The sequence below is a fragment of the Schistocerca cancellata genome, chromosome 12 (assembly GCF_023864275.1).
Source record: "Schistocerca cancellata isolate TAMUIC-IGC-003103 chromosome 12, iqSchCanc2.1, whole genome shotgun sequence".
Classification (NCBI taxonomy): domain Eukaryota; kingdom Metazoa; phylum Arthropoda; class Insecta; order Orthoptera; family Acrididae; genus Schistocerca; species Schistocerca cancellata.
Genome location: NC_064637.1, coordinates 14,186,840 through 14,214,172, shown reverse-complemented (window position 1 = coordinate 14,214,172; position 27,333 = coordinate 14,186,840). Strand labels below are relative to the sequence as shown.

Here is a 27,333-nt window from a genome sequence, read left to right as displayed (position 1 = left end):
AACTGAACATTTGACAACAAATTATGTGAATTTAAATGCTCCAGTAACCTTGCATATACAACCTTCTCGATAACTTTAGCAAACACCGATGGCATAGAAATAGGTCTAAAATTGTCAACATTATCAATGTCTCCCTTTTTATAAAGTGGCTTCACTACCGAGTACTTTAATCGGTCAGGATACCGACCACTCCTAAAGGAAAAGTTACAGATATGGCTGAGAACTGGGCTAACGTACATAGAACAATACTTCAGTATTCTGCTAGATACCCCGTCATATCCATGAGAGTTCTTGGTCTTTAGTGATCTAATTATTAACTCAATCTCCCTCTTGTCAGTATCATATAGGAGCATTTCAGGTAACAGTCTCGGAACACTTTTTTCTAAGAGCGCTATATGATTCCCTATTGGGACTAGGTTTCTATTTAGTTCACCTGCTATATTCAGAAAGTGATTATTAAATACTGTACATATATGCGACTTATCAGTAACACGAATATTCCCACTACGCACTGATTCTATATCCTCGACCTGTCTCTGCTGACCAGCCACTTCCTTTACGACTGACCATATGGTTTTAATTTTATCCTGAGACTTAGCTATTTTATCTGCATACCACATACTTTTGCCTTCCTAATAACATTTTTAAGCACCTTACAATACTGCTTGTAATGGGCTGCTGCATTTAGATTTTGACTGTTTCTAACGTTTTGATATAATTGCCACTTTGTTCTACAAGATATTCTTATCCCTCTAGTCAGCCACCCAGGCTGCCTGTTTGTGCTAGTACCCTGTTTTAAACGTTCTAACGGAAAACAACTTTCAAAGAGCACAAGAAATGTCTTGAGAAAAGCATTATATTTATCGTCTACTGTATCAGCGCTATAAACATCTTGCCACTCTTGTTCCTTTATAAGGTTTACAAAGGTCTCTACAGCAACTGGATCAGCTTTCCTGAACAGTTGATGACTATATTTAACACGTGTTGCAGCACAAAAATCTTTTAGAGTTAAAATTTGTGCATCATGATCTGAAAGGCCATTCACCTTTTTGCTAACAGAATGCCCTTCTAGTAATGAGGAATGAACAAAAATGTTGTCTACGGTTGTTCTACTGTTCCCTTGCACTCTCGTTGGAAAGAATACGGTTTGCATAAGATTATATGAATTAAAGAGGTCTACCAGCACCCGCTTCCTTGCACAATCACTTATGCAATTAATATTGAAGTCACCACATATAACTAACTTTTTGTATTTCCTATAAAGTGAACCAAGAACCTCCTCTAGCTTTAGCAAAAACGTTGTGAAATCGGAGTCTGGGGATCTATAAATAACAACAGTAAGAAGTTTAGCTCCGTTAAATTTAACCACACCTGCACAACATTCAAACACCTTTTCAGGGCAGTTCTTTGAAACATCAATTGGCTCAAATGGGATGCCGTTTTTCACATACACGGCTACTCCCCCACACCGCAAAGAGCTCCTCGAAAAGCTGCCAGCCAACCTGTATCCTGGTAAAGGAAGCCTCTGAATTATCTCCATATTTAAGAAGTGTTCAGATATACCAATAATTTCAGAGTCAACATCTATAAGTAGTTCACTAACTTTATCTCTAATGCCTTGTATGTTTTGATGAAATGTACTAATTCCCTCATTAATCGGATACCTAAGCTTTGTCGAAAGTGGTTTCTTTGTTAGAGAGACTTCCCTTAAGCAGAAATACCTGTCAGCTGACTTCAATCTAAAAAAGGTACAGCTCTAACACCCACAACTACCGGAATTTTCCCATGAGTGATTCCACCACCCCCACCTATGCTGTCACCTATAAGCTTTGCCAACCTCCCCTTCCCATACCTGTTGAGGTGCAGGCTGTGTCTAGTGAAACCTGTCCTACTGATAGACTCCACCGACACCACTGAAATGTGACTCGTGCCTTCTGTCATTAGCGCACCCCCAAGTCTCACGTTATTACGCCTGACGGCTGTATTAAGATGTGGCCGATCGTGACGCTGAAACAGTTCCACGAAATGCACATTCGTGTTGCCAGTCTGAGTGGCTATCTTTTCCAGGTCACCATCTATGTCATACTCCCCATCCCTATCATTACTGTTACCAGCCCCACCCACAAACACTACCTGATCCTCTTTAGTAATATCCGTACATAACCCCCCTATGTTAACAGTCACCTGAGCCAACCCTGCATTAGGCTTCACAATGCTGGTGACCTGGTACTCACTCCCCAGCACTTCCTGCAACTGCTGGCCTACACCTCTGCCATGAGAACTACCTAACAGCAGAAACTTCTTCTTCCTCTTTGACTTTGCAACTGTTCTAGGCACAGTAACTACTGAGGTCTGCTGCATGCTTCCTACATCTACAGCTACTAGAGATTCCTCTCCACTAGACTCCGACAGTTGGTCATATCTATTGTAAACACCAATGGTAAAACTATCTGAAAATCATCTTCTCCTAGCAGATCTCTTGCCAACAGCCAGCTCCCATTCCCCAACCCCCTTCTCCCTCCTCATCCTATCTAGCTCCTCCTGTGCGTTTTTCAACTGCACCTGAAGGGCACAGATCTTACGCTCCTGCTCCTCTATCAACTTACTCTTGCTACATAACCTGCAGTTCCAGGAGAGGATCTCACCAGAATGCCCACTGGCTTCCCCACTGCATTCCCCCAAGTGAAAATACTTCGAACAAGTCTCACACCGCAATCCACTACTCACGAACCTACGGCAAAGCCCACACTTCTCACTCGTGGTAAAATTTTACTTTTTCTGAGTTCCGCTACTACAATAAGAAGATGTTACAAACCGGACTACAATAATCACAAACTTACTCTACAAGGGAAGTAACTACTATTATTAACAGTATTAATAATCAACAAATGTGAATATAACAAAAGACTAATACAGAAAGAGAATCAAACGTCTAATGACACAGTAACGAAGCTGAAAACAGTTCCCAAAAGGTTCTTCTGAAATTATTTCACCAGAAAACACCAAGAACACCGGTTAAAGACTACTAAAGTTCCTAAATAAACCACTATACACAAACAATTAATTAATACTTAGCTTTCGATGCGCCGCTACAGCTGCAACTGGTCAGCGCGGAATGTAAACACGGGCAAGAGGTTAAGTTGCTCGATACGAAACACTCACAAATATCAGGTCGCAACACAAGAAAAGCAGAGGTTAACATAAAGCACGACTTCTAAGTATTTTGTTGTTATTGGTCTGGTGAATGTAATAAAACCTGTCCCAGACGTGTATATGCACTAGTTTCTCAGGACTTCCAGAGAAGCAAAGAAGTAATTTCATAAAATTTTTAATTTACTAATTACTTGGCCCAAATGGTTTTTTAAATTCCAGATAACTGCACAAAGTTTTCAACAGAAGTTGTAGAGAACTTAATTTTGGAAAAATGACGGTAATAACGTTAACTGAAACAGTACGAACGTGTCATATAATCTGGTTTTGTCAATAGCGTAACACGCGTGAATTCGTGTTAAACCGCAAAATACAAAGCTCAGTATTAAGGAAGTTGTACAGTGTACATACAGTGTCACAATAAACGTTCAAAAATGTCTACACCGATTTCAACGCATTTAGCTGCACGTGCACGAACAGATTTTGTTGTTTGTTTCAGATTCACAGGGTTACTTCTTTGCTTCTCTGGATGCTTCTTGCCAAATATCGTGATGCTCAATGGGAAGTACCCTACAAGTATCCTATAGGTTTCGAGGAGTGAGTTTGTGAGTATTGAAATATATTATGTAAATAGACATCTTACATTGCCGAGGGACCGTAGATCTTAGTGTAGGACATAAATTTCAACTGTTTTTAAAAGCAGGATGGACAGACAGACTGACTAGGAGACAGACAGACAGACAGACAACAAAGTGATCCTATAAAGGTTCTGTTTTTACCGACTATGGCACAGAACCTTAAAAACAAACTTTTCAAGTGGTCCAGCCAGAGCTCGGATCTAAATTCAACAGAATACCTTTGGGATGCATCGGATCGATGTGTGCGTCATAGAAACTACTCGAATGAGTATCAATTTGCTGGAGCCTTATTGGATGACTGGGGGGGGGGGGGGGGGGGGGGGGTGAACCTCACAGTTGCTCTATTACGAAAGCCAAACAGATGCTCGTGGGTATGCAACCAAATACTGAGCATTTCCTTAGATTTCAAAATAGTCTTCTTTTATTCTAGCCACACTTAGACCTACAAATTACTTCTGAGCCAGAAGAACTGTTATTTCTGTTTGATGTAACACTGTTTAAACTAAATGTAGTTCTGTATTAAATGGATTATGGTAACATACTTTTCAGTTATCCACTGACAGTTTTTCTATTACACACTTATCTTTATGTGATTGCAACTAATACTTTCTATGAAATACTTTCGAGCACTAATGTAGTGTAACTGTGTAATGTTTCAATTAATCCACATTCGTCATATTCGGGTCGTAGCTACTGACATTATATCTGTTAGAGACAAATCGTAATGACTTTCAAAAGTTTTTTTGTGTCAATTTATTAGCTTGCAACACCATTATAGTGACATTAACAACAACTGACCAGTTGCCAAACTCGCAGTTTAATAAGTCACAGCTGAAAAATAATGACACACATTATTTGCAGAAGAATGGAAAAACTGGTAGCTGCCAACATCTGGGAAGACAAATGCGTGTTCTGAAGAAACAACGGTATGTCTTATCTTAGACGATAGTTTGAAGAAAGGCGAAGCTACGTTTATAACATTTGTAGAGTCAGAGAAAGCTCTCGACAGTGTCGACTAAAACACACTTTTCAAAATTTTGAACATAGCATGAATAATGTGCAGGGAGCAAATGGTTATTTACAACTCGTACAGAGAACAGATTGCAGTACAAATATTGGGATAGATTGCTACTCGCCACATAGACGACGTGTCGAACTGCAGACAGTCACATTTAATAACAGACTTCTATCCCCGAACAGGCGTTTAATCCTCGAGCAAGCACGTCAGTGTGTAAAGTGCGCCGGACAAAAATAAAACGATTTTGCACTGTTACATTGTTGTTTCACAACTGCAAACTCGTACCTATTCCTTCACCATTGCTTCAGGTGAAACAGTGATAAATTATGTTCTCGTACATACAAGTGAGGAGCAGTAATATAAAATATATTAATGCAGGCGAGAAAAAATTTACAATCCGCACAAAAAAATGACCCCGATTAGGAACTAGCAACATAATTGTACACTGAGGCAGTTGTCTACGTGATAATTAGTGGTCGAATAAGCGGCTGGCGGGGATCTGCTGCAACTGCACTGCTTAATGCTTCGAGTGAGTCATTACTGTCTCTGTAACACCTATCTTTGGCAACAGATTGTTATGGTGAAAATTTATTTCATTATTGTTTAATAAAACAGTGGTTTAGCTTGTATTATGTAAGTTTATTTTCTTGACGTTTAAATAAACTAAGACTAAACTGTGATTTTGAGCATACACATTTAGCTCGGAAACATAAAGACATCTATTCTATACACGTGCACAAAGTGCAATGCGCGCCCACTCGTGTTACGAAAAACGGCACTCCCGCTTGCAGGTTAAATGTGCATGTCTGCTACTACACATTGCCTATACAGGGTGTTACAAAAAGACTTTCAGGAAACATTCCTCACACACAAAAAAAGAAAATATGGTATGTGGACATGTGTCCAGAAACGCTTACTTTCCATGTTAGAGCTCATTTTATTACTTCTCTGCAAATCACATTAATCACGGAATGGAAACACACACCAACAGAACGTACCAGCGTGACTTCAAACACTTTGTTACAGGAAATGTTCAAAATGTCCTCCATTAGCGAGGGTACACGCATCCACCCTCCGTCGCATGGAATCCCTGATGCGCTGATGCAGCCCTGGAGAACGGTGTATTGTATCACAGCCGTCCACAATACGAGCGCAAAGAGTCTCTACATTTGGTACCGGGGTTGCGTAGACAAGACCTTTAAATGCCTCCACAAATGAAAATCAAGAGGGTTGAGGTCAGGAGAGTGTGGAGGCCACGGAATTGGTCCGCCTCTACCAATCCATCGGTCACCGAATCTGTTGTCGAGAAGCATACGAACACTTCGACTGAAATGTGCAGGAGCTCCATCGTGCACGAACCACATGTTGTGTCGTACTTGTAAAGGCACATGTTCTAGCAGCACAGGTAGAGTATCCCGTATGAAATCATGATAACGTGCTCCATGAACATAGGTGGAAGAACATACTGACGAAACTAAATTGAGCTCTAACATGGAAATTAAGTGTTTCCGGACACATGTCCACATAACATCTTTTCTTTATTTGTGTGTGAGGAATGTTTCCTGAAAGTTTGGCCGTACCTTTTTGTAACACCCTGTATAAGAAGTGAATAGCAATGTATATTAATTCATACTGAAGTCTGAAAATGTGGTTATTGTTCAAAAATAAATGAAAAAGAAACCACAAGACATCCAATTCCACCCAGAACGTAATTAATACGCATTGGACAACATTTTTAACAGGGCCTGAATCTTATTAGCTATACATTGTAAAAATATCCTGAAACATACAGAATTTCAATGCACAGATAATAAGAATCATTCGAGCAAGGATAAGGGTGAAGTAAACACGGCACTGAAGGTAACGGACAGGGGGGCATGCAGGAGTGGCGTTGGGGAAGCGGAAGGGAGCACAGCCCAGAGAGAGACAGCTGACGTACTGCCGCACTCACCACTTCCACCAGGTTGCTGATGCTCTGTGCCGCCCAGAGCTCGGGCGGCTTCCCGGAGGACGGCAGCAACCAGAGCAGCGAATCGGTCGACAGTGACAGCGCCGACTCGCCAATCGCCAGTGTCCCCGAGCCCAGGCTGACGGTCCCTGTGTACGGCACGAATGTATGATGCGGTGACGGTGATAGTCTTACGATATACGGGTTAATTATAAAGTCTGTGAAACATTCTAAAAACTTAACAACAACAACAACAACAACAACAACACAGTAAACGGGGTAAATGTAACATAACAAATGCTACGGTACTCTGAGATGAACTCAAAAGAATGAATTCGCAAATTGCCATTACGGTTTCGCATCAGATGTAGAATGTTTCGGAACGAATGAAAATTTACGCCGGACCGAGACTCGAACCCTGATTTTCAACTCGTCGCCGGGGGCCGCCTCGACCACTTAGGCTATCTGAAGGCTCGGACAGCTGAAGTGGTCGAGGCGACCTGTAGCGGGACTTTGAATTTCACCGCACTACACTCGTTCCCTCAGATATAAATTACACTGTCGCAGTGGTATGAGCGCTCGACGGCGGAGAAAATACTAAAATTGTAACTCTTTTTTTTTCTATCCATTTCTTTTTTGTCTCTTGAGAGCCAAAGCTTAATGCAGATGTAAAAAGCTTATTAGCTAGTCTTGACCTGATTTTAATGTGTAGACCTATTGTGGAAGTTGTTATGACATTTGGAGGAGGGAAGCAAAGTAAAATAAATTGTATTTAATATCAAGACGGTTTTGTATACATTAGAAATTCCTGGGCAATGAAACTTATTCCAAGATTTCGGAGCAGACTTTTCATGCAGAAATGAAGTAGGAGATTTGTGAAGACCTGGGCAGCGCACGAAAGAAGACATGTTAACATAGTAAAGAATGAACTCTTATCTACGCCATTTCCCCCCGTTAGTCACATTCGTTATTCTCTGTCTTTTTTCAAATAATTTTTGTAGTGGAAATTGGTTTGATTTTTGCTCAGAAACGCCACAAGGACCACCCCAACAGTAGCTTTTCCGAATCACGAAGTCTGATAACTTTTCTGTAATACGAAGTCCGATTTGCATTTCATTCTTTCCCTTTTTCACGGTCATTTACGATTTTAAAACCCCCTTTTTATTCACCATTTCTTCCCAAATTTTCAACCTTTTCTTTTCTTTTCTTCTCTTTTTCTTTTTAATTAACCACTACAGACCGTTCACGAAGAGTGGGAGACTCGAAGTTGAGTCCCGACCCGGCACAAAATTACATTTGTTCTGAAATATTGTGAATCCAATGCAGAACCGTAATCACAAATTGTGCATTCGTTCTAAATTGGACGTGCTCGTCGACAGTCTGTGCAGTTTCTCAAACACTGCACTGCGACAAACTCTCGAACATTTTTTTTGAATGTGGTACTCGGCTAGCTAGTTTGTAGAAATACTGACGAGGGTACCATTGGTCTTTTTTGGTGAAAACTGAGGTGAACAGGGTGGAGAATGCATAATGGCTTGTACAACAACTTGAACACTGACAGCAGAGATTTCATTTTCAAACAGGGGATTGCTCTCCGACGTTTGTACAGCCGTGTGTGAGATAGCACGAACACCGTCAGACAGACTGCGTAGCCGTTGCCGACCTGTCGCTTCTAGAATGACTGCTGCGGTTGACGGACTCGAGGCCTCACAATTTCTCCTTGTGGGATATGTTCGGATACAGTGACTGCGTTCCAACTCTACCGTAGGATATATTACATGGTTTCGCAGTTGCAAATATGGATAACTTTCAGCTGTATAATGGAATGACAACAATGAACATTTGTACAGGACAGGGACTCAAATGCAGATTTTCTGCTCGTTGTCACTTTACCATTTGGCTACCCGAACACGACTCACAGCCAGACCCAAACTTCCGTACGTCGTCAACCGCGTGTCTACAACCTGCACTCGTACATCCATTATGTATATTCCTATACAGGGGAGACATTTTACTTGAAAGTCGTTTGCCCGGTGTTGGCAGATGAATACCATACGGCAGTGCCTGTGTGCAATTGGATTGTAGTGCAGTGACATGCACGCATGCATCTCTGAAGAAACTTTGCATCATAATTTGGAATAACACGGTCACTGCAATATCGTATCATATCTACCGCAGGATGACGACAACTAGTGACACTGTGCCCAGGTAACTGTCCCTAACATCACTCCCGATATGCCGGGTCGTGCACAGGCAGAACTGGACTACCGATTAGATGTGCACCGTGTGGCGAACAGTGGACAAGTGTGACGTTTATATACCATACCGTTTGTTCCATTCTTCTCGGTCATCTACCTACACCGATTTTTTGAAGTGTTTTGTGGACTTTATAATTACCCTGTGTATTTTTCTACATTATTAACACTAGCTTTCCGAGTAGATATTTCTCGTTCTGTCAAGAGAGAGAAAAAAGGTTGAACTAAGCCAACATCGGATAATTGGTCACCCGGAGGTCAACTCGAGGGGAATAAACTGCAAAATGTTAGTGACACATTAAAAAAAATAAATAAATAAATAAATAAATATGAATTTAAAAAAAATTTAAACTGAAATTTATAAATATCGAAAAAGATGGTGTAAAGCCACAGTACTCACCAGAGTCGGTGATGACACTGGCTGCCACGAAGAATGCCGCCACACGGACGTCATCGTCCGGTCGGTCCGGAGTGGCTGCGAGACGCCTCACTGCATCCGTGTGCTGTTGCAGTGGCTCCCCCTCCACGCAGCACCCGTCCCCGAGACTGAGCCCTGTGACAGTCAGTACACCGACTTGACAAAAATATTACCACGGTGAAAGTGTAGCACTTTAAACAAATTTAATAAATATTTTATTACTTCTGTTCCATTACAATGAAAGGCAACCCATTTGTAATGGCCAGTTTTCCACCACTGAACCTGTGTCTATAATAGATATACTAGTCCAGAGCAATGAAAACCACTTGAGCTGCTTCCAGGCCTGATTAAAATCCAAAGCATATCCAGTTTTCACCCACAGCTAGCTATTTGAGGTCAGCGATAACAATATGCTGCACTCACTATGAGGCTTCCTTCTCGTGTGTGTTGTAACATAACTCCAACAGCATTCAGTATTGGTGAATAGAATACAAATGATAAATAATGCACAGAATACACACGTGTCACAGTGTGGTTTCAGTCGCCTGAGACTGCAGTCATGTGTGTGAGTTGTGTTGGCGCGCGCACGCGCGTGTGTGCGTGTGCTTATGTGTGCACACTTTATTGTTGACAAAGGCCTTAATGGCCAAAAGCTTTATTTTTGACAGCCTTTTTGTTGTGCCTATCAGCGACTCAGCATCTCCGCTATATGGAGAGTAGCAGTTTTCCTTTTATTATTGTTAGAATACACAAACGTTAAATATTTGTAGTTAATCCTTTAATCCTTATTTTGATTTTTAGTTATGCATTGTTATTTTCAATTTTTCTCTGTAATTTTTCCTTTTATTTATACTCTTTACTCATTAAATTCATAAACTAATAACGAAAACCAATAACAAGCATTCACATCACAGTGTACGGTTACTTAATCCATTTAATTTTCATAAAAAGACATGTTTTGTTAAAGTCTTGTTCATTCTAATTCTTGTGGGTAAATGTTAAAACTCTTCATAAATAAGGAAAATGCTGATTCAAAAGAATTGAGAGATCAGAATGAAAGAATGTGTAATTTGTGGGGGGAAAAGTCATGATCAAGACTTTTGATTTAACTATGAAATGTCATGTAATTCGTTATAAGAAGTCAGGAAATCAATCGAACTGTAAGAATCTAACTATATCGTAATTTGTAAAAAAGTAAAATGTAAGTCAACAGTCTCAAAGGCGTATCAGCAAACGTGGATTTGATAGTTTTCCTCGTAACCTGGTAACATGCTATATTTTGTACTGCATTATAACAAAGAAGATCGGATTAAAATTTACACGTTAACTGAAAACAATTATTACAGAAAATTGCGAACTTTGTATATCGTACCTGGAATGAAAAAATTGCAGAAATACACAAATCCCAACTCGGTCACTGCATATGACTGAGGACCTCTGACACATTTCTTCAGTACAGAAGATATGTATCAATGTTATCACTTATGTAACAATATCCATTTCATCACTGGAACACGGTAATACATACAATACTTACTACAATGTTTTGCCAATAAACTCAGTGGCCTAGTTAAAGTTTTTAGAATATTTAAAGATTCGGTATTTACGTTCGAGTGTACACAGTGGACTCACAGCACTCCACTCGTCACCTAGACGTGGCACCCACAGTGCCCCCACTCTCGACGCGCACAGGTGAACCGGGCACACGTACGACTCGATAAGCCGTCTACGCGTATCCTGCTCACTGTTGCCAGAAGTAAAGTAAGTGACAACTGTCGGGTTTCTGGTCGAGGGGAGGTGGGCAGTAATTTTGAAACGGTGACGTTCCGTTCACGTGCCAATACGGTACGTGCACGTGAGTGATGTCAGAAACGAACTACAACAGTCGGCGAAACACTGCAGCCGAACAGCTCGCCGGCCGAGGGAGCCGGGGGGAGACGGACCGGACTCACTCCTGCTGCGACGGCTCCGCAAACCCCGTCTCGCATGGAGCTCCAGAGCTCTAAAGTGGACAGGTCCGCCTCCACTGGTGCCCGCGATGCCCGTGCCGTACCGACGGGCCGGACTCGTACCTGTTCGGCAGTACCGACCCGGAATGTCCCCGACCGGTAGAGGGTGACTTCCGATCCGTTCTGTTCCACAGGACACACACGTCTGGTCGCACGACCTGCTACGAATGTCAGAGACCGAACACTGTGCCACGACTGCCGAAAGCAGTGACCCGGTCTGGGAATCGTGACATTCTCCGAGGCAACTGGTAAACTAATTCTTTAAAGAATTGACCTTCCGTACATTAAAACAACTTTAAATGTCTAATTACTTCATAAATGATTTAAAGTATTAAATATTTGCCTTTAAGCATCCAAGCAAAAAAAATTTTAGGAAAGGTTTGAAATTATGCTCGAAGTTTTTTGGGAGTCACTAAGTGATCTCACTACCGAACTCTGGACGAATATGAACTGAGCAATTCACAATCAGTTTTAAGCAAAAGCAGGATTTCACACACCTCAATGTGTAAGACACCGTATCTCCTGAACAGCGTGTCAGACGACAATATAATTTTTGAGGTACATTAAATCGCGCAGGGAAATACTGCCCCGTCACCCACAGACATTGCCGAGTCGGAGTAGCTCGCGTGCCTTGACGGTACAGATAGCTGTACTGTAGGTACGACTGCAGTGGAGGGGTATCTGTGGAGAGGCCACACAGACGTGCGGTTCCCAAAGAGCGGCAGCAGCCTTTTTGGTAGTGGCGAGGGGAACAGCCTGGAATAGAGAATAAAACGACAATGCGGGAAAGCTACTATGAGCAGCACAGTCAATGAAGTATTGCAGCCGAGATAGGAAGCTAACACCAACCACAGTAGTGCAAATTTATATGCCAAATAGCTCCACAGATATCGAAGAGACTGAAAACTGTAGGTTCAATAAGTCACGGTTGCCCAATACTGACACAAATTATTAACAAAAAACTGGAAGAACAGTTAGAAGCCAACCTTGGGGAAAATCACTTTGAATTCTGGAGAAATGTAGGTACATACGAGGGAATACTAAGCCTATAACTTCTGTTAGAAGATAGGTTAAGGACAGGCAAACTTATGTCCACAGTAGATTTAGAGAAAGCTTCTGAAATGTTGACTGGATTACACTCTTTAAATTTCTGAAGGAAGCAGGGGTAAAAAAGTAAGTAGTGAAAGGCTATTTACAACTTGTAAAGAAAACAGATGGCAGTTATAAGGGTTGAAGGCTGTGAAAGGGAAGCAGTGTTCGAAAAGGAAGTGAGACAGGATTGTAGCATATCCCTGATGTTATCCGATCTGTAAGTTGAACAAGCTGTAAAGGAAACCAAAGAAAACTGGAGTACGAATTAAACTTTAGGGAGAAGTAATAAAACTTTGAGGTTTGCTGATGACATTGTAATTCTGTCAGAGACAGCAAAGGATTCGGAAGATCAGCTGTACAGAATCGTCAGTCTTGAAAGGAGGGTATGAGAAAACATAAACAAAAGTAAAACATGAGTAATGGAATGTACCTGAATTAAATCAGGTAGTGCAGAGGGAATTAGGCCAGGAACCGAAACACTACAGAGAAGATTTAGTACACGGGCAGTAAAATAATGTATGACAGTCAAATTAAGGAAGATATAAAGTGTAGAATGGCAATGGTAAGAAAAGAATTCCTGAAGAAGAAAAATTTCTTAACATCGAATATAAATTTTAAGTATTAAGAAGTTTTTAGTGAATGCATTTGTCAGTACAGAAGTGATATGTGGACAATAAGCAGTTCACACATGTAAACAATAGATGCTAATGAAATGTGTTCACACAAATAATAAGGATATGATAAATAGAATTGGGGAGAAAAGAAATTTTGACACAAATTGAGAAATCGAAGTGACTGTCTAATAGGCCACATTCTCAGACATCGTAAAGGGATCACCAATTTAGTACTGGAGGAAAGTGGGAGGGGGGAGGAGGGGGGGGGTCAAAATGTCAGAGGAAGATCGAGAGATTAATGCAGGAAGCAGGTTTCAGCAGTTATTTGGAGATGAAAAAGCTTGCACAGGAAAGAGTAGTGTGGAGATCTGCCTCAAAACAGTCTCCGAGCAGAAGACCACAAGCACAAGAACAACAACAACAACAAAGACAATAACAACAATAGGTAGCTATTGTATGCAAAGTGTATTGTGACTAGAACTATTAGTAAAGATAAAGAGGTAATAAATTAAAATATCATGCCCGATGCTGCCATTTTACTGTAGAAACAGCAGAAATATAGTAAGCCATAAAACGTTCCCATAATTTCGTGACGGGCGTCAGCAAGAAAAAGTTTTCAAAAGGTTTGAAATTACGTGTAAAGTTTGTCAGAAGTCACTAAGTGCCTTCGATATCAAACACTGGGTGAATGAAGCTCTGTATTTGTGTGCTATCAGTTAGGAAGCGTCAATACAACACACAGTTTGTAACTGTAATAACTACGATTATTATCTCTTAGTGAGTAGATTATGGCAACATTTCAAATTTGGTCAATACTCGTGGAAAATACAAAAAATCAATCAATCTTCAACCTATTACCTGGAACCTGTCCTCCTATATAAAAGATACCAACCATTTCCTCAATCGGCTCTCCACAGTTCCTGTCCCTTTACCACACGGTGCCCTGCTCGTCACTGTTGATGCCACCTCCCTGTACACTAACATTCCTAATGCCCACGGTCTTACTGCTATCTAACACTACCTTTCCAGATGCCCTATGGATTCCAAACTAACAACCTCCTTCCTAGTCTCCATGACCAACTATATCCTCACCCACAACTACTTCTCCTTTGAAGGGTTTACCTACAAACAAATCCACGGTATGGCTATGGGCCCACATAGCACCTCCTATGCTAACCTATTCGTGGGCCATCTAGAGGAATCCTTCCTAAAAACCCAGAATCCTAAACCCCTCACCTGGTTCAGATTCATTTATGACATCTTTGCTATCTGGATTAAAGGTGAGGACACCATATTCATATTCCTCCAGAAGCTCAACAACTTTTCCCCCATTTGCTTCACCTGGTCCTACTCAACCCTCAAACCACCTTCCTAAATGTTGACCTCCACCTCAGAGATGGCTACATTAGTACCTCTGCCCATATCAAACCTACTAACCACCAGCAACACCTCCACTTCGACAGCTACCACCCGTTCCATACCGAGAAGCCCCTTCCGTGCAGCCCAGCCACCTGTGGTCGTCACATCGGCAGTGACGAGCAGTCCCTCTCTAAATATACTGAGGGTCTCACTGAAGCCTTCACTGACCGTAATTATCCTCCCAAAAACAAATCCCCCGTGCCTTATCTTCCCAGTCTCCCACCACCCCCCACCTTCCCACAGTCTGACCACAGAGGAGCATTTCCCTCATAACTCAGTACCATCCGGGACTGGAGCAACTGAAATACATTCTCTGCCAGGGTTTCGATTACCTCTCGTCGTGCCGTGAAATGAGAAATGTCCTACCCACTACCCTTACCACCCCTCCTACCGTGGTATTCCGCTGTACACTGAACCTACACAATATAATTGTCCACCCCCTGCTCCCAATCCCTTACCTCATGGTTCCTGCCCCTGTAATTGACCTAGATGCAAGACCTGTCCCATACATCCTCCTACCACCACCTACTCCAGTCCGGTCACTAACATCACCTATACCATCAAAGGCAGTGTTACCTGTGAAACCAGTCATGTGATTTACAAGCTAAGCTGTCTGTCCGCATGAGTGGCCACCAACAAACTGTGGCCAAGAAACGAGTGGACCCCATATTGATGAACACACTGCCAAACATGATATCCCTCATCTCAATGACTGCTTCACAGCCTGTGCCATATGGGTCCATCCCACCAACACCAGCTTTTCTGAATTGCGCAGGTGGGGACTTTCCCTGCAATACATCCTATGTTCCCGTAGCCCTCCTGGCCTCAACCTTCGTTAGTCACTATCCTCACCCATCCAGTCCCCTCCCTGTTCCCATTCCAGCATTACACAGCCACACCCAGTCTTTTAATTTCTTTTTATTTCTCTCCTTTCTGCTACTTACTGCCTCCCCCCTCCCCACTTTCTCTCCTGCCCTCCATCTAAACTGCAACACTTCACTGTCTGCCACTCCCAACACACTATCCCCCCCCCCCCCACCCACCCACCCACCCTCTTCCTCCTCCTCCTTACCCACACCCAGTTGTCACTCCCATTATGCACTGCTGCTGCTGTTCGCAGTGTGGTTTCAGGTGTGTGTGCAAGTTGTGCTTGCATGAGTGTGTGTGTGTGTGTGTGTGTGTGTGTGTGTGTGTGTGTGTGTGTGTGTCTGTGTGTGCGCATGTGTGTGTGTGTGTGTCTACTGCTGACAAAGGCCTTAATGGCCAAAAGCTTGAATTGTGTGAATCTTTGTTCAAATGGTTCAAATGGCTCTGAGCACTATGCGACTTAACTTCTGAGGTCATCAGTCGCCTAGAACTTAGAACTAATTAAATCTAACTAACCTAAGGACATCACACACATCCATGCCCGAGGCAGGATTCGAACCTGCAACCGTAGCGGTCACGCAGTTCCAGACTGAAGCGCCTTTAACTGCACGGCCACACCGCCGGCTGTGAATCTTTGTGTTGTGCCTATCGTGACTCAGCACCTCCGCTTTTTTGTCCAGATAACTGAGAATAAACAAATGGGTTGTTCCTGACAATGGGATCAACAACTTGTATTGAGATGCAGCGCATAAATTAACTACGTGCACTGTCCACCGTCGAACCTCGAGAGCAGAAGGATATGTTAGTCGAGAAACAGGAGTAACACATTTTTCGACAACATTTATTTTAAACAATCCAGAAATAAATCCACCTGGGATGTTGGATAGAGTTGTGCATCTAATTCCAGCACTGACCACAACTGGCGACCACCTAGCTACAACGTCACAGTTAACCTCACCCACTGAAACGGCTTCTTGCCGAGAACTCGATGTGACGAGAACTGCAGTTAAGCTTCGGTGAGCTGTGTCAGAACAGATTGAAAGTGATTTTATTGATCGAAGTTTCTTTTGTCGAGTTTATAGCACGCTCTAAGTTACGTAGTGCTGACTAAAAATTCAATACAATTTAGAGCTGACAACACTGTATGCCAATTTTAACATTTAAGATGGAGGGAGTGTTCAAGGCTACTGATGCTTTAAACACTGAAATTACACATACGATAGATAATTCCTAAGCTATGCTAAGAACAGAACTAATTTATAGTCTAAAATCAGAACAAAGTTCCAGTCCAAGAACAGACCTGACTTCTAACCCACTAAAAGAACTAACTTCTAGCCCAAAAACAGAACTAATTTCTAGCCTGCAAAACATCATAGCACCTTCAACTAGGGAGTTAGATATAGATGTAATACAACAGCGTGATTTGGTTTGGAACAAAGTTAAGGAGCAGTTCCAAGAAATAGATAATGATGTAAAATGAATTAAAGATTTTGTGAAATATACAAACAAAATAATCGTAGATGGACGATCGTGAGCAAATATTTTAGAAAATGTCAAAGAAACAGAGGTACTGGCAACTGATTTCAGAGATTTGAATTTGACAACTTTGGATTGACGAGTTACTGAAGGTTCATTAGCTGGTTAACACATCGCAATCCACAGAAGGGGAGTTCTGCACACTGTGGCATGAGTAGTGAAAATGGAGGATGAACCAGCTAAGAGGAAGTTCTGTGAAAGTAACTGTCTTCCAGCACAACATATTGAAGAACCAAATGCAGGAAATAGCATTAATTTATCCAAAGTACAAACCTGAAGGGGATGTCCATGCAACATATTTCTTAAGGTGCATTTATTCCCTGAGCCCAGGTGGTGGAGATGTTAATTCATACTGAGATGAACTGTTCCTCACTAGGAACAGTGACAGAACTACCAAAGTACTTTTATAAATAAATAATGAAAGAAAGAAGAAAATGCTTAAAAACTATCATACTGGACTGGTAGATTGAAGTGAGAAATCATACTGCACGGTAGCTACTACACTGTGAAATACCAATAGATAAGCTTTAAGTTGGTAGTGAACAGAAAATATGCTACGGCTAGACGAAGTATTACAGACAGCCAAACTACCAAAGAAAGAAAGTGAAGGAGTGAAAACAATGATTAACACATCAGTGGCAGACCAGGTTGCCTAAATATAACTACAGAGCCAACCACGAGCACAGCTACGGAACAACGTATGCAGGTACAATCTGAGTGCAGCATCAAACATTTTTATTGCAATTACAGTATAACATTGAGTTCAGAAATATAGCTAAGATAATGACAACTAAAAACCAATAAGAATATGAACATAATACCTATTGTGCAAGCTCAGACCACAAGTATGACAGAGAGGAGGAAAGAGGAAAATCCTGCAGACACGAAAAGTACCAGTGTGCTAACAGCCAGAGCATTGGTACATAGTACAAATAAGTATGAGGCATATGAACCAAATAAATGTGAGTATTAATTGTACAAGAGCTAACATAGAGGACTTTTTTGTTTTTTAGAAAAGGAAGGAGAAAAATTTTATCAAAGGTCAGTGCTTAGGTAACCCTCACCAAAGGGGAAATGGAGAGAAGTATTTCCGGGGGCTCTATCATTGTAAAAAATTATATACTTGTCTAAACTTGTGTGAAAATTTCTGTCATGCCTATCGCGACTCAGCATCTTTGCTATAAGGTGAACAGAACTTTCCTTCTCTACTACTGATACTTGTCTAAAAGGTAGTCTTTGGTGGAAGGTGGTGTACTGGGCGGTTTTTACACTCGGAATACTGTTGTATTTTGGTGAGACTCGCTCAAAAGTTGCCAGGAAAAGGGACAAGCCTGAGTATTGTGGTTCAATTGTGTGTACCAAATACACAGTAAAGATGCAGTGGTCTGAGTTTTGTGAACTACTATTAGTCATAAGAGTAAATAACAAATACAGCACAAGAAGCGACGAAAGGCTGATGGTTACAATTGAACTGTAATGCCTTGCGTAGCGGGACTTTGAACTTCGCTGCGCTACACTCGTTCCCTAAGATATAAATTATACTGTCGCAGCTGTATGAGCGCTCGACGACAGAGAAAATATTTATAAGAAAATGAAGGTACAAAAATTGTAACTCTTTTTGTTTTCTACCCGCTAGTGTCTCTTGAGAACGAAAGCTTAACTTCACTTATTCGCTAGTCTCGGTATGATTCAGACGTAAAAACGTATTCGTTACTCTCGGTGTGATTAAGACGTAAAAACTTATTGATGTGCAGACATATTGTATTGTGGAAGCTTGTATGAAATTTGGAGGATGGAAGCAGCGGTAAAATACATTGCATTCAATATCGAGATGGCTTTAATTCGTAGACATTAGTAATCCCTGGACAATGAAATTTACTGCAAGATTTTGGAGCAGCTACGACAAGACACATTAACTTGGTAATGAATGAACTCTTATCTATGCCATTTCCCCCCTGTTAATCACATTTTGTTATTCTCTGTTCTCTTTTAAATAATTTTTGTAGTTTTTGACTTTTGCTCATAAACGCCCTATGGACCACCCCAACAATAGCTTTTCCGAATCATGAAGTTCGATAGCTTCTCTATAATACTAAATTCGATTTGCATTTCATTCTTTCCCTTTTTCATGGTCATTAACGATTTTAAACCCCTTTTTATTCACCATTTCTTCCCACATTGTCAACCTTTTCTTTTCTTTTCTTTGCTTTTTCTTTTTTATTAACCTCTACACTTAAGTTAATAGCAGTAAAGAAAAGAAACCAGACTGGCAAAATAGATGGTGCTGTCATCTTTAGACTCTATGGGGAATTTGGTGATAAAGAGTACTACAGTAAATTTGAAGGAGTACCTTTTTTTTTCTTTTTGATGATAATGAATAATTTAACAAAGGGATATTAATGCTATGAAGCACTGATTAATTAAATGATACGGTTGGGATGGTTTAAAAGTTTTAAAGTCAGTTAGTGTAACCTGGAATAGAGGATCAATAAAACAGATCAGTATAACCTTCGTAATTTAGAGTTATAATGCAAAAATAATAATACGTACAAGGTTTGTTCAGAAAGAAACTGAACTTTTGCTGTATCGGCTTTACTGCTTATTGTGCAACGTTTTAAGTACTGTCACCTTCAAAATGGTCCCCTCTACTGGCAACAGTTCTCATTGCTTCTTCAGCTTTGGAACGCCTCCTGGCATGTGTTTTGTGGGACAACACATGAGTTCCTCACATTGTCCTGTAGAGGAGATCTCTACAGTTTGGAAGTGACGTCCTTTCCACATGTTTTTTAGTTTGGGAAACGGGAAAAAGTCTGGTGAGGCTAGGTCCGGAGAATAAGTCGGGTGGGTCACAATGGGAATGTGGTGATTTGCTAAGAAGCTGCAGGTAAGGAGGGACACGTGAACTGGTGCACTGTCACGACGCAACATCCACCTCTCGTTTTCGTACAATTCGGACCTCTTCCTGTATATCGCATCCCTCGTGCACACTACAGTTCCCTGGTAGATTTTCTCATTTACCATCTGACCGTGTGGCACAAATTCTTGACGGATAATGCTTTTGCAGTCAAAAAACACAACCGACATAACCTCGATTTTGACCGACTAGTGCGAGCTTTTTATGGACGAGCTGATCCTCTGCCTACCCACTGCGATGACTGCATCTTCGTTTCAGCACCGTAGCCGTACACCCGAGTCTTGTCGCCTGTTACGACATTCTTAAAGTTTTTACTGTCATTAACAGGGGCAAGCAGTTCCTCGCACATTTCAACACGGTCCTGCTTCCGATCTCCGGCTGACAAATGCAGTACAAATTTTGTACACTCAATATTTGATGGCACGGTCTTATGCTGGTGTCCACCCTACCAGCAACTTTCCGAACAGTTAAACGACGATTTCCGCGACTCACAGCGCGAACACTATCCACTGTCGATGTGGAAGGATGTCCAGATGTGGAGTCGTCACAGACCGACATTCTGCTCTGACGGAAATGTTTAAACGACATGTAGCACTGCGTGTGAGTCATACAGTCATCCCCGTATGCTTGGCTACCTACTCAAAATGTCTCTGTGAAAGTTTTCCTAAGTTCGTAGCTGAATTTCACACACACACACACACACACACGTTGTTCTCCAAGCGCTTCCACTGCACTAATCCAACGCGCATGTTGTACACGTACTTACTTCGATGGCTGCGGTGTGCTTGCTAATTGTCCGAGCGACATCAGAAAAATGGCAGTTTGTTCTGTAAACCTGCCACCAGGTGCGCTCATCACACTATCTCTGCCGGTTGACACGCCATTTCAAAAGTTCGGTTTCTTTTTGAATGCACCTGGTACATATATGAAGCCCCTGGAGTGAGTAGAGAAAGTAAACGAGTAAACCTCGAAAGTACTATCGACTTAAAATGAGACAGAGAAAAAATTTAAGTTTGCCGAAAAGGCAAATCAGTTGATAGCCGGATTATTTTTAAGAAGACTATTATATCAAAATCTGAGCTCAATGAATTATAAAAGTAGATAAAAGACTCAGAACAAGTGAATTTGTCCAGAATGTTGGGATATTATTTGTATTAATGATGGTATTCAACCTTGAGTGTAAAATGTTATGTAACTAAGTTTATGTCATTTATGCTATGCCTTGGTGGCTTCCATTTTACTTTTGAAGTTAACAGAAAAGAAAATGTATTAGAGATAAGTTGGGGTTAAAGAAAGTAGATGTGGTGAAAGATGCCATTTGTGTCAATGTTGTTTACTTAGTTAAGCTATTTTTTCTGAAGATGATGACGTCATTTGCCTAAGGTGGGGAATGTGAAGTGTAACGCATGTTTTCATAAATGTGATAAGTTATGCCCCGTATCTCTTAGTGATGAATGACCATCATCATCTGCACGTGGAAATTTTGTTAAGTGACTAATAAGTAAGAATACGCATATTGTACAAAAATTCGTTTATATGTGCAGGAAATTGTGAGGCCGAACATTGCGTTTTGACAAGACAGACTGGCTATGACAGCTGTTTACTACCATTTGTCATTTGTTGGGTCCACGGTTGGTGCACAGAGGTGCGCCCATTTGTGGAGACATGCGGTGCTCTGGAGAACCCTGAACTTGTGACAGTAAAAAAAATAAGTCACGAGGACAGTGGAAGATTCATTCTGTCCCTATCCCATGAAATTGGAAGACTGCTCAATTAATGTAATGAACGTTAATATTTATCAACAGAAATGTATTAAAAGAAGTGTGTCCCGCTGTATTATTTAGTTAATATACAATGACTTACGAAGAAGCTGTGGATTCGACAGGTCGTCCGGACTTACGTTTCGAGCCTAGAGATTTCAATCCGAGGAGATAAAGTTGACGACAAAATAAGCGTGGCAAAGCAAAAGGGATATCAGTTGATCGTACTACTATTCTTGTACTTTTCGTCTCTCACTCTTAATCTAACTACAAATTAGTGGACACAGAACATAGGTAACATTTCAGACTTTAAAAGAATTAGGTGCCAATTGTTACATATAATCTGCAGCTTAAATATAATGAAATATAAATAAATAAATATAAATTAAATATAATGAATTTATTTGTAAGATCAAAATTTAAAAAGCAGTTGTTAAAAGGTTACAAGTAAGATGGCAGCAGAGACTGTGTGGTTCATTTTCAGAACTGAAGTGAACTAGAAAATTTTATATTTGCACCTCCACTCGTGCGGCGAGATCTCTGGACTGTATCTCATTCTCTACATCAGCTAAGGACATATTACTTTTTTATAATGTTCCAGTTTGCAAATTTTATTAATGTACTAAATTAGCAGTAAAGTTTGGTGCACAGAGGTGCGCCCATTTGTGGAGACATGCGGTGCTCTGGAGAACCCTGAACTTGTGACAGTAAAAAAAATAAGTCACGAGGACAGTGGAAGATTCATTCTGTCCCTATCCCATGAAATTGGAAGTGCTTGAGCTTAATATGAAAATACTTTAGGGCAGAGTAGTTGCATTATATTACAGTATTTTTCCATAAATGTGGTTTTATAGAAACTAAATTAAAGTAGCTATCTTTGCATATTAGCAGTAACACTTCCCCACCACTATCTGCAGAGTTTGCTCGTTTTGCTTCAGTTTGTTGTCAAATGTATCTTCACGTATCTTCCGGGGGAAGTGCTGGGCCATGCGTGTGTTCGGTGACATTATGTAAAATGTGTGCAAGCTACGGTGTAAGCCATTAGGTTTCTGGAATTAAGTTATTACTCAAGGTCTAAATAAAGTGAGAATTTAATTCCGGCAGTCATACAATGACAGGAACTCACATTTACTTTCTCGAACTGGTCACATGAGGATATTCCGATTCATTTGGCTTGCTTTACAAAGGCATTTGTAGGATTTTTATTGACTGTTTTTCTCCTTACCAGTTACTGAAGTAACTTTTCAGGTGTATACGTGGACAAGGAAAAAAAAATTCCCGGATTTTTTCCTGATTTCTCAGTTAAAAATACACTTTCTCCCGGGTGAAAATACACTTTTTCCGTGTTAAGTGACAGTATTCTCTTATTTGGCACTGTAAAACTCATCAATCCTTTGAACGTTAATGGTTTTATATACAGGAGTAGAATTTCCTGGCACTTTAGAAAATGTAACTACGCTGCATATTTTCGTATTACAAAGGTATAAATTAAAATTCGACCAAACACTGCATGTGAATTTCTGAAGCATTGAAATTGAGATTGCAATGCGCTTTTGTAAGCCAGTCATAGCTCATGTCACGTGATCTCGCCAGCTGATGACAGCATAGGACATGTGATGTAGTCGGCCAATAGCAGGATCACTCTTATGAAGTGCGAACACACAAATAAGAAAAGTTAATGGTTTAAATTAATATACATAGCATTCACGTATAATATTGGTCTCAAAGAATAATAAGCTGGAAGAGAAGCTAAGCTTCCACATATAACGTGGAGCTTTTTTTTCTTGTTACACTCTAAGATACATCACACAAATGTGCCAATAAAATTTTTAACAACGGCGTAAATGTCTGATCTTCTGGGCTCGAAATTCTTCTAAATGGTCGTCCTCATAGAGTTGATTTTTAAATGACAGTCAAACGCTTTAAGAAATTCATCGTACATTCTCACACATAGCTCATCTTACGTAAAAGGAAATCTCCTTTGAATGTAACGCTTTTCAAACCACCATTTGGAATATTTTCCCGTGACCTGTTAGAAATAGGTTCGTTTCAGCAATTCCAAGAGAGCACCAGATAACAAGCTTCACCACGCTTGCGCAGCTACGATGACACAGGAAGCCCATGTTCGTATGTGTACAACAGTAAAGGATCTTACATTATGTCATAAAAGAAACAAGACATCAGAGGATACTTCAAGAGCGTTGGAATTTCGTGAACCATACTAAAACGCATAATTTGGCTTAAAATGCACATTCAGCAAATTTTCTTGGAGTACCAGTACTGTATTATCTCATGTTTGGTTCTTTATTATGGCATAATGCCATATGTGCACTTGAAATGCAGTGAACAGTTAAAACTAAGCAATAGTGTGAAAATAAACACTTCGTTTCAAATAAATTGACTGCCTCAACAGAAAAGATTAATAAAAGTCGAATCTCTTTAGCAAACCGGCCAAAATAACTTCATTGTTCTGTAAGGCGATTAATGTTTGACTGTCAGAAAGGTGGAAATAAAATCTAAAACTAATAACATATTTTAGCGTTCCGTAATTACGCGAACGTATTTTAATTCATTTGATAGCTTCCGCCACAAAAATCCGTTTTGTTATCATTTAATGTGAGAGCAATAAATGAAGAGGAAACAACAAAATCACTAAACGCAAACACAGGTCACACGGAGACGACCCACCTCAACTCAGACTGCTCTGTGCATCAGATCCATGTTTACTAATTTTCGAACCGGGGCAATATTAGATAGTGGCGCCCAGCCACACATCTGTAGCCAGAAGCGGGAGAACGTATTACTCATGCGCGACTCAACTGTGCATGCTCAAGAGCCCAATCACAACTGCTCAAACGAATCTAATTTAAACAGCTGTCACGCCACGCTCATCAGATGCAATTTGTTGTTACGAAGCATTGCATAGTCTTCCTAAAGCCTTTGACACACTTTGCTGTTGGCAGACGCTTGTATGAGCACTGCTTTGTTGTTGTGTATGGCGCATTTCCTTCACAACTTAAGTTTTAATTTCTTTCTTTTGTTTCCTCCTGTTCATGTTTTGTTGCTGCAGGATTATTCTGCAGTAGCAGGATACAGTGATATCCTTTGTTAGAGTATTGGTTCTTACCAATCAAAATCACAAAAATTTAACTGAAAACCAAAACAATGAAAAATTCCTGTAATTCTAAACAATTCCCAGAAAACATTGAAAAATTCCCAGAATTCTAAACAATTCCCGGGTTTTTCCCGGTTTTCTCCCGGATGAAAAAATTCCCGGGCCTCCCGGTTGTCCCGGGTCATATACACCCTGCTTTTACAGTGACCTCAGAATCAAACAGGATTTTCAGTTCCAAATTGGTTAAATGTTACTTCTTCAGGGTCTCGAGTTAAGTACAGGGCTATTACAAATGATTGAAGCGATTTCATAAATTCACTGTAGCTCCATTCATTGACATATGGTCACGACACACTACAGATACGTAGAAAAACTCATAAAGTTTTGTTCGGCTGAAGCTGCACTTCAGGTTTCTGCTGCCAGAGTGCTCGAGAGCGCAGTGAGACAAAATGGCGACAGGAGCCGAGAAAGCGTATGTCGTGCTTGAAATGCACTCACATCAGTCAGTCATAACAGTGCAACGACACTTCAGGACGAAGTTCAACAAAGATCCACCACCTGCTAACTCCATTCGGCGATGGTATGCGCAGTTTAAAGCTTCTGGATGCCTCTGTAAGGGGAAATAAACGGGTGGGCCTGCAGTGAGCGAAGAAACGGTTGAACGCGTGCGGGCAAGTTTCACGCGTAGCTCGCGGAAGTCGACGAAGAAAGCAAGCAGGGAGCTAAACGTACCACAACCGACGGTCAACAGGATGGTGCTCCACCGCACTTCCATCATGATGTTCGGCATTTCTTAAACAGGAGATTGGAAAACCGATGGATCGGTCGTGGTGGAGATCATGATCTGCAATTCATGTCATGGCCTCCACGCTCTCCCGACTCAACCCCATGCGATTTCTTTCTGTGGGGTTATGTGAAAGATTCAGTGTTTAAACCTCGTCTACCAAGAAACGTGCCAGAACTGCGAGCTCGCATCAACGATGCTTTCGAACTCATTGATGGGGACATGCTGCGCAGAGTGTGGGAGGAACTTGATTATCGGCTTGATGTCTGCCAAATCACTAAAGGGGCACATATCGAACATTTGTTAATGCCTAAAAAAACTTTTTGAGTTTTTGTATGTGTGTGCAAAGCATTGTGAAAATATCTCAAATAATAAAGTTATTGTACAGCTGTGAAACCGCTTCAATCATTTCTAAGTAATAACCCTGTATTTAGGCACATTTATGACGAAAATGTAATGGTTTAGTTAGCATACAGTTTTATAGTGACAGAATCCTACTAGGAGTATCGCTCCTCATAAAAAAGCTCAATCACGTCCAAATCGATCCTGTAACACCCATAACACGGCTTGCCGCACCCGAACGCGTCCGGAAGGGCACAGTCGAGACTACCGAGCTCCCGGAGCTCCGACACGGCTCGGCTCTCGACTCGACCGAATACGGTCGCGAACCCTCCGCCTGCCGCAGACGGCACGGCGCGCTGCAGTCGCAGAGAACCGCCAGCCCACCCCACTCCGCGCGCCTCGGTGCAGATCGCAGTCGTGGGTACCTGCCAAGTGGGCGAGGAGGGCCGAGGTGTGGTCCGCGTCGTACAGGAGGAGCAGCAGAGCCGCCGCCGCAGCCGGCGTCGAGCCGGTCGGGGAGAGCAGCAGCGACACGCCCTGCCCCCAGGGCAGCGCCCGCACCTCCCGCAGCTGTCGCAGCGGCCACGCGTCTGCCGGCACCAGCCACCGCCGCGGCTCGTCACTGCCGACACAAACCGAGAGCTGCAATGTAGCGCAGACCACTACAACTGTGTCAGAGAGAAAGAGAAACACTTTAACTCACAGTTTTCAGTGAAACTGATCAATGTTACACTTTTATTCTCTGCTGAGGAAAGTGATACTGTGCATTATCACACAATAAGGTACAATACAATTAATGTACAATAATGGATTACTCTCTTGTCTTCATATGTTCAAGACGTGTATTTTTCAGTGCTGTGTTAAATATGCTTTTAAGTGGAAATTAAAACTATATAACGAAACGAAGTTATTTCAGTAGTGATTCAAAATGGTTATCGCCAAATTTATAAATTAATCCTGACAGTGACAACTTGAAGAAATTTTCATCAGACGGAGAACAAGAGGACCAGCAAACAATGAGGAAAAGGACATCCAACAAGAAAATTAAGAAGTATTCCAGACACAGCCACGAAGACTATATTATAATAAATACTACATTTCTAACAGAATTATAAGGTAAATTTCAACTTATTTCTGATGCTATCTCCTTACAGTCGCTTTTTGTAGTGTTGCCGACCGGGTCTGCCATTCACGGTCAAATTACAGCACTATATCAATCAGTAATACAAAGTCCACCTTATCCGTAACTTATTCAATCAAAATTCAAAACCCAATCAGATTTTCTATTTTCTATTTTCATGGCAGAACCCCGAGGAAAGGAAACACTACAAGGTCCCCAAAACTTAACTCGTAACGAGATACCTTCGAAGCAAATTGTCATAACGATCATCTATAAAGGGATCGTACAACGGTAAGAAATATTACAGTTTATGGAATAATAACAGATACAACCA

At 41.2% G+C, this 27,333-nt stretch overlaps 1 protein-coding gene across 1 annotated transcript in view; it reads right to left on the bottom strand.

Moving 5' to 3' along the window:
- LOC126109824 (serine/threonine-protein kinase 11-interacting protein) overlaps positions 1–27,333 on the bottom strand; it is a 251,012-nt gene that overhangs the window by 5,434 nt on the left and 218,245 nt on the right. The window contains exons 18-20 of the mRNA XM_049914880.1: positions 26,305–26,501; positions 9,410–9,562; positions 6,758–6,903 (exon numbers count right to left, since the gene is read on the bottom strand). Coding sequence (XP_049770837.1) covers positions 6,758–6,903; positions 9,410–9,562; positions 26,305–26,501 — 496 coding nt within the window. The remainder of the gene's footprint in view (positions 1–6,757; positions 6,904–9,409; positions 9,563–26,304; positions 26,502–27,333) is intronic.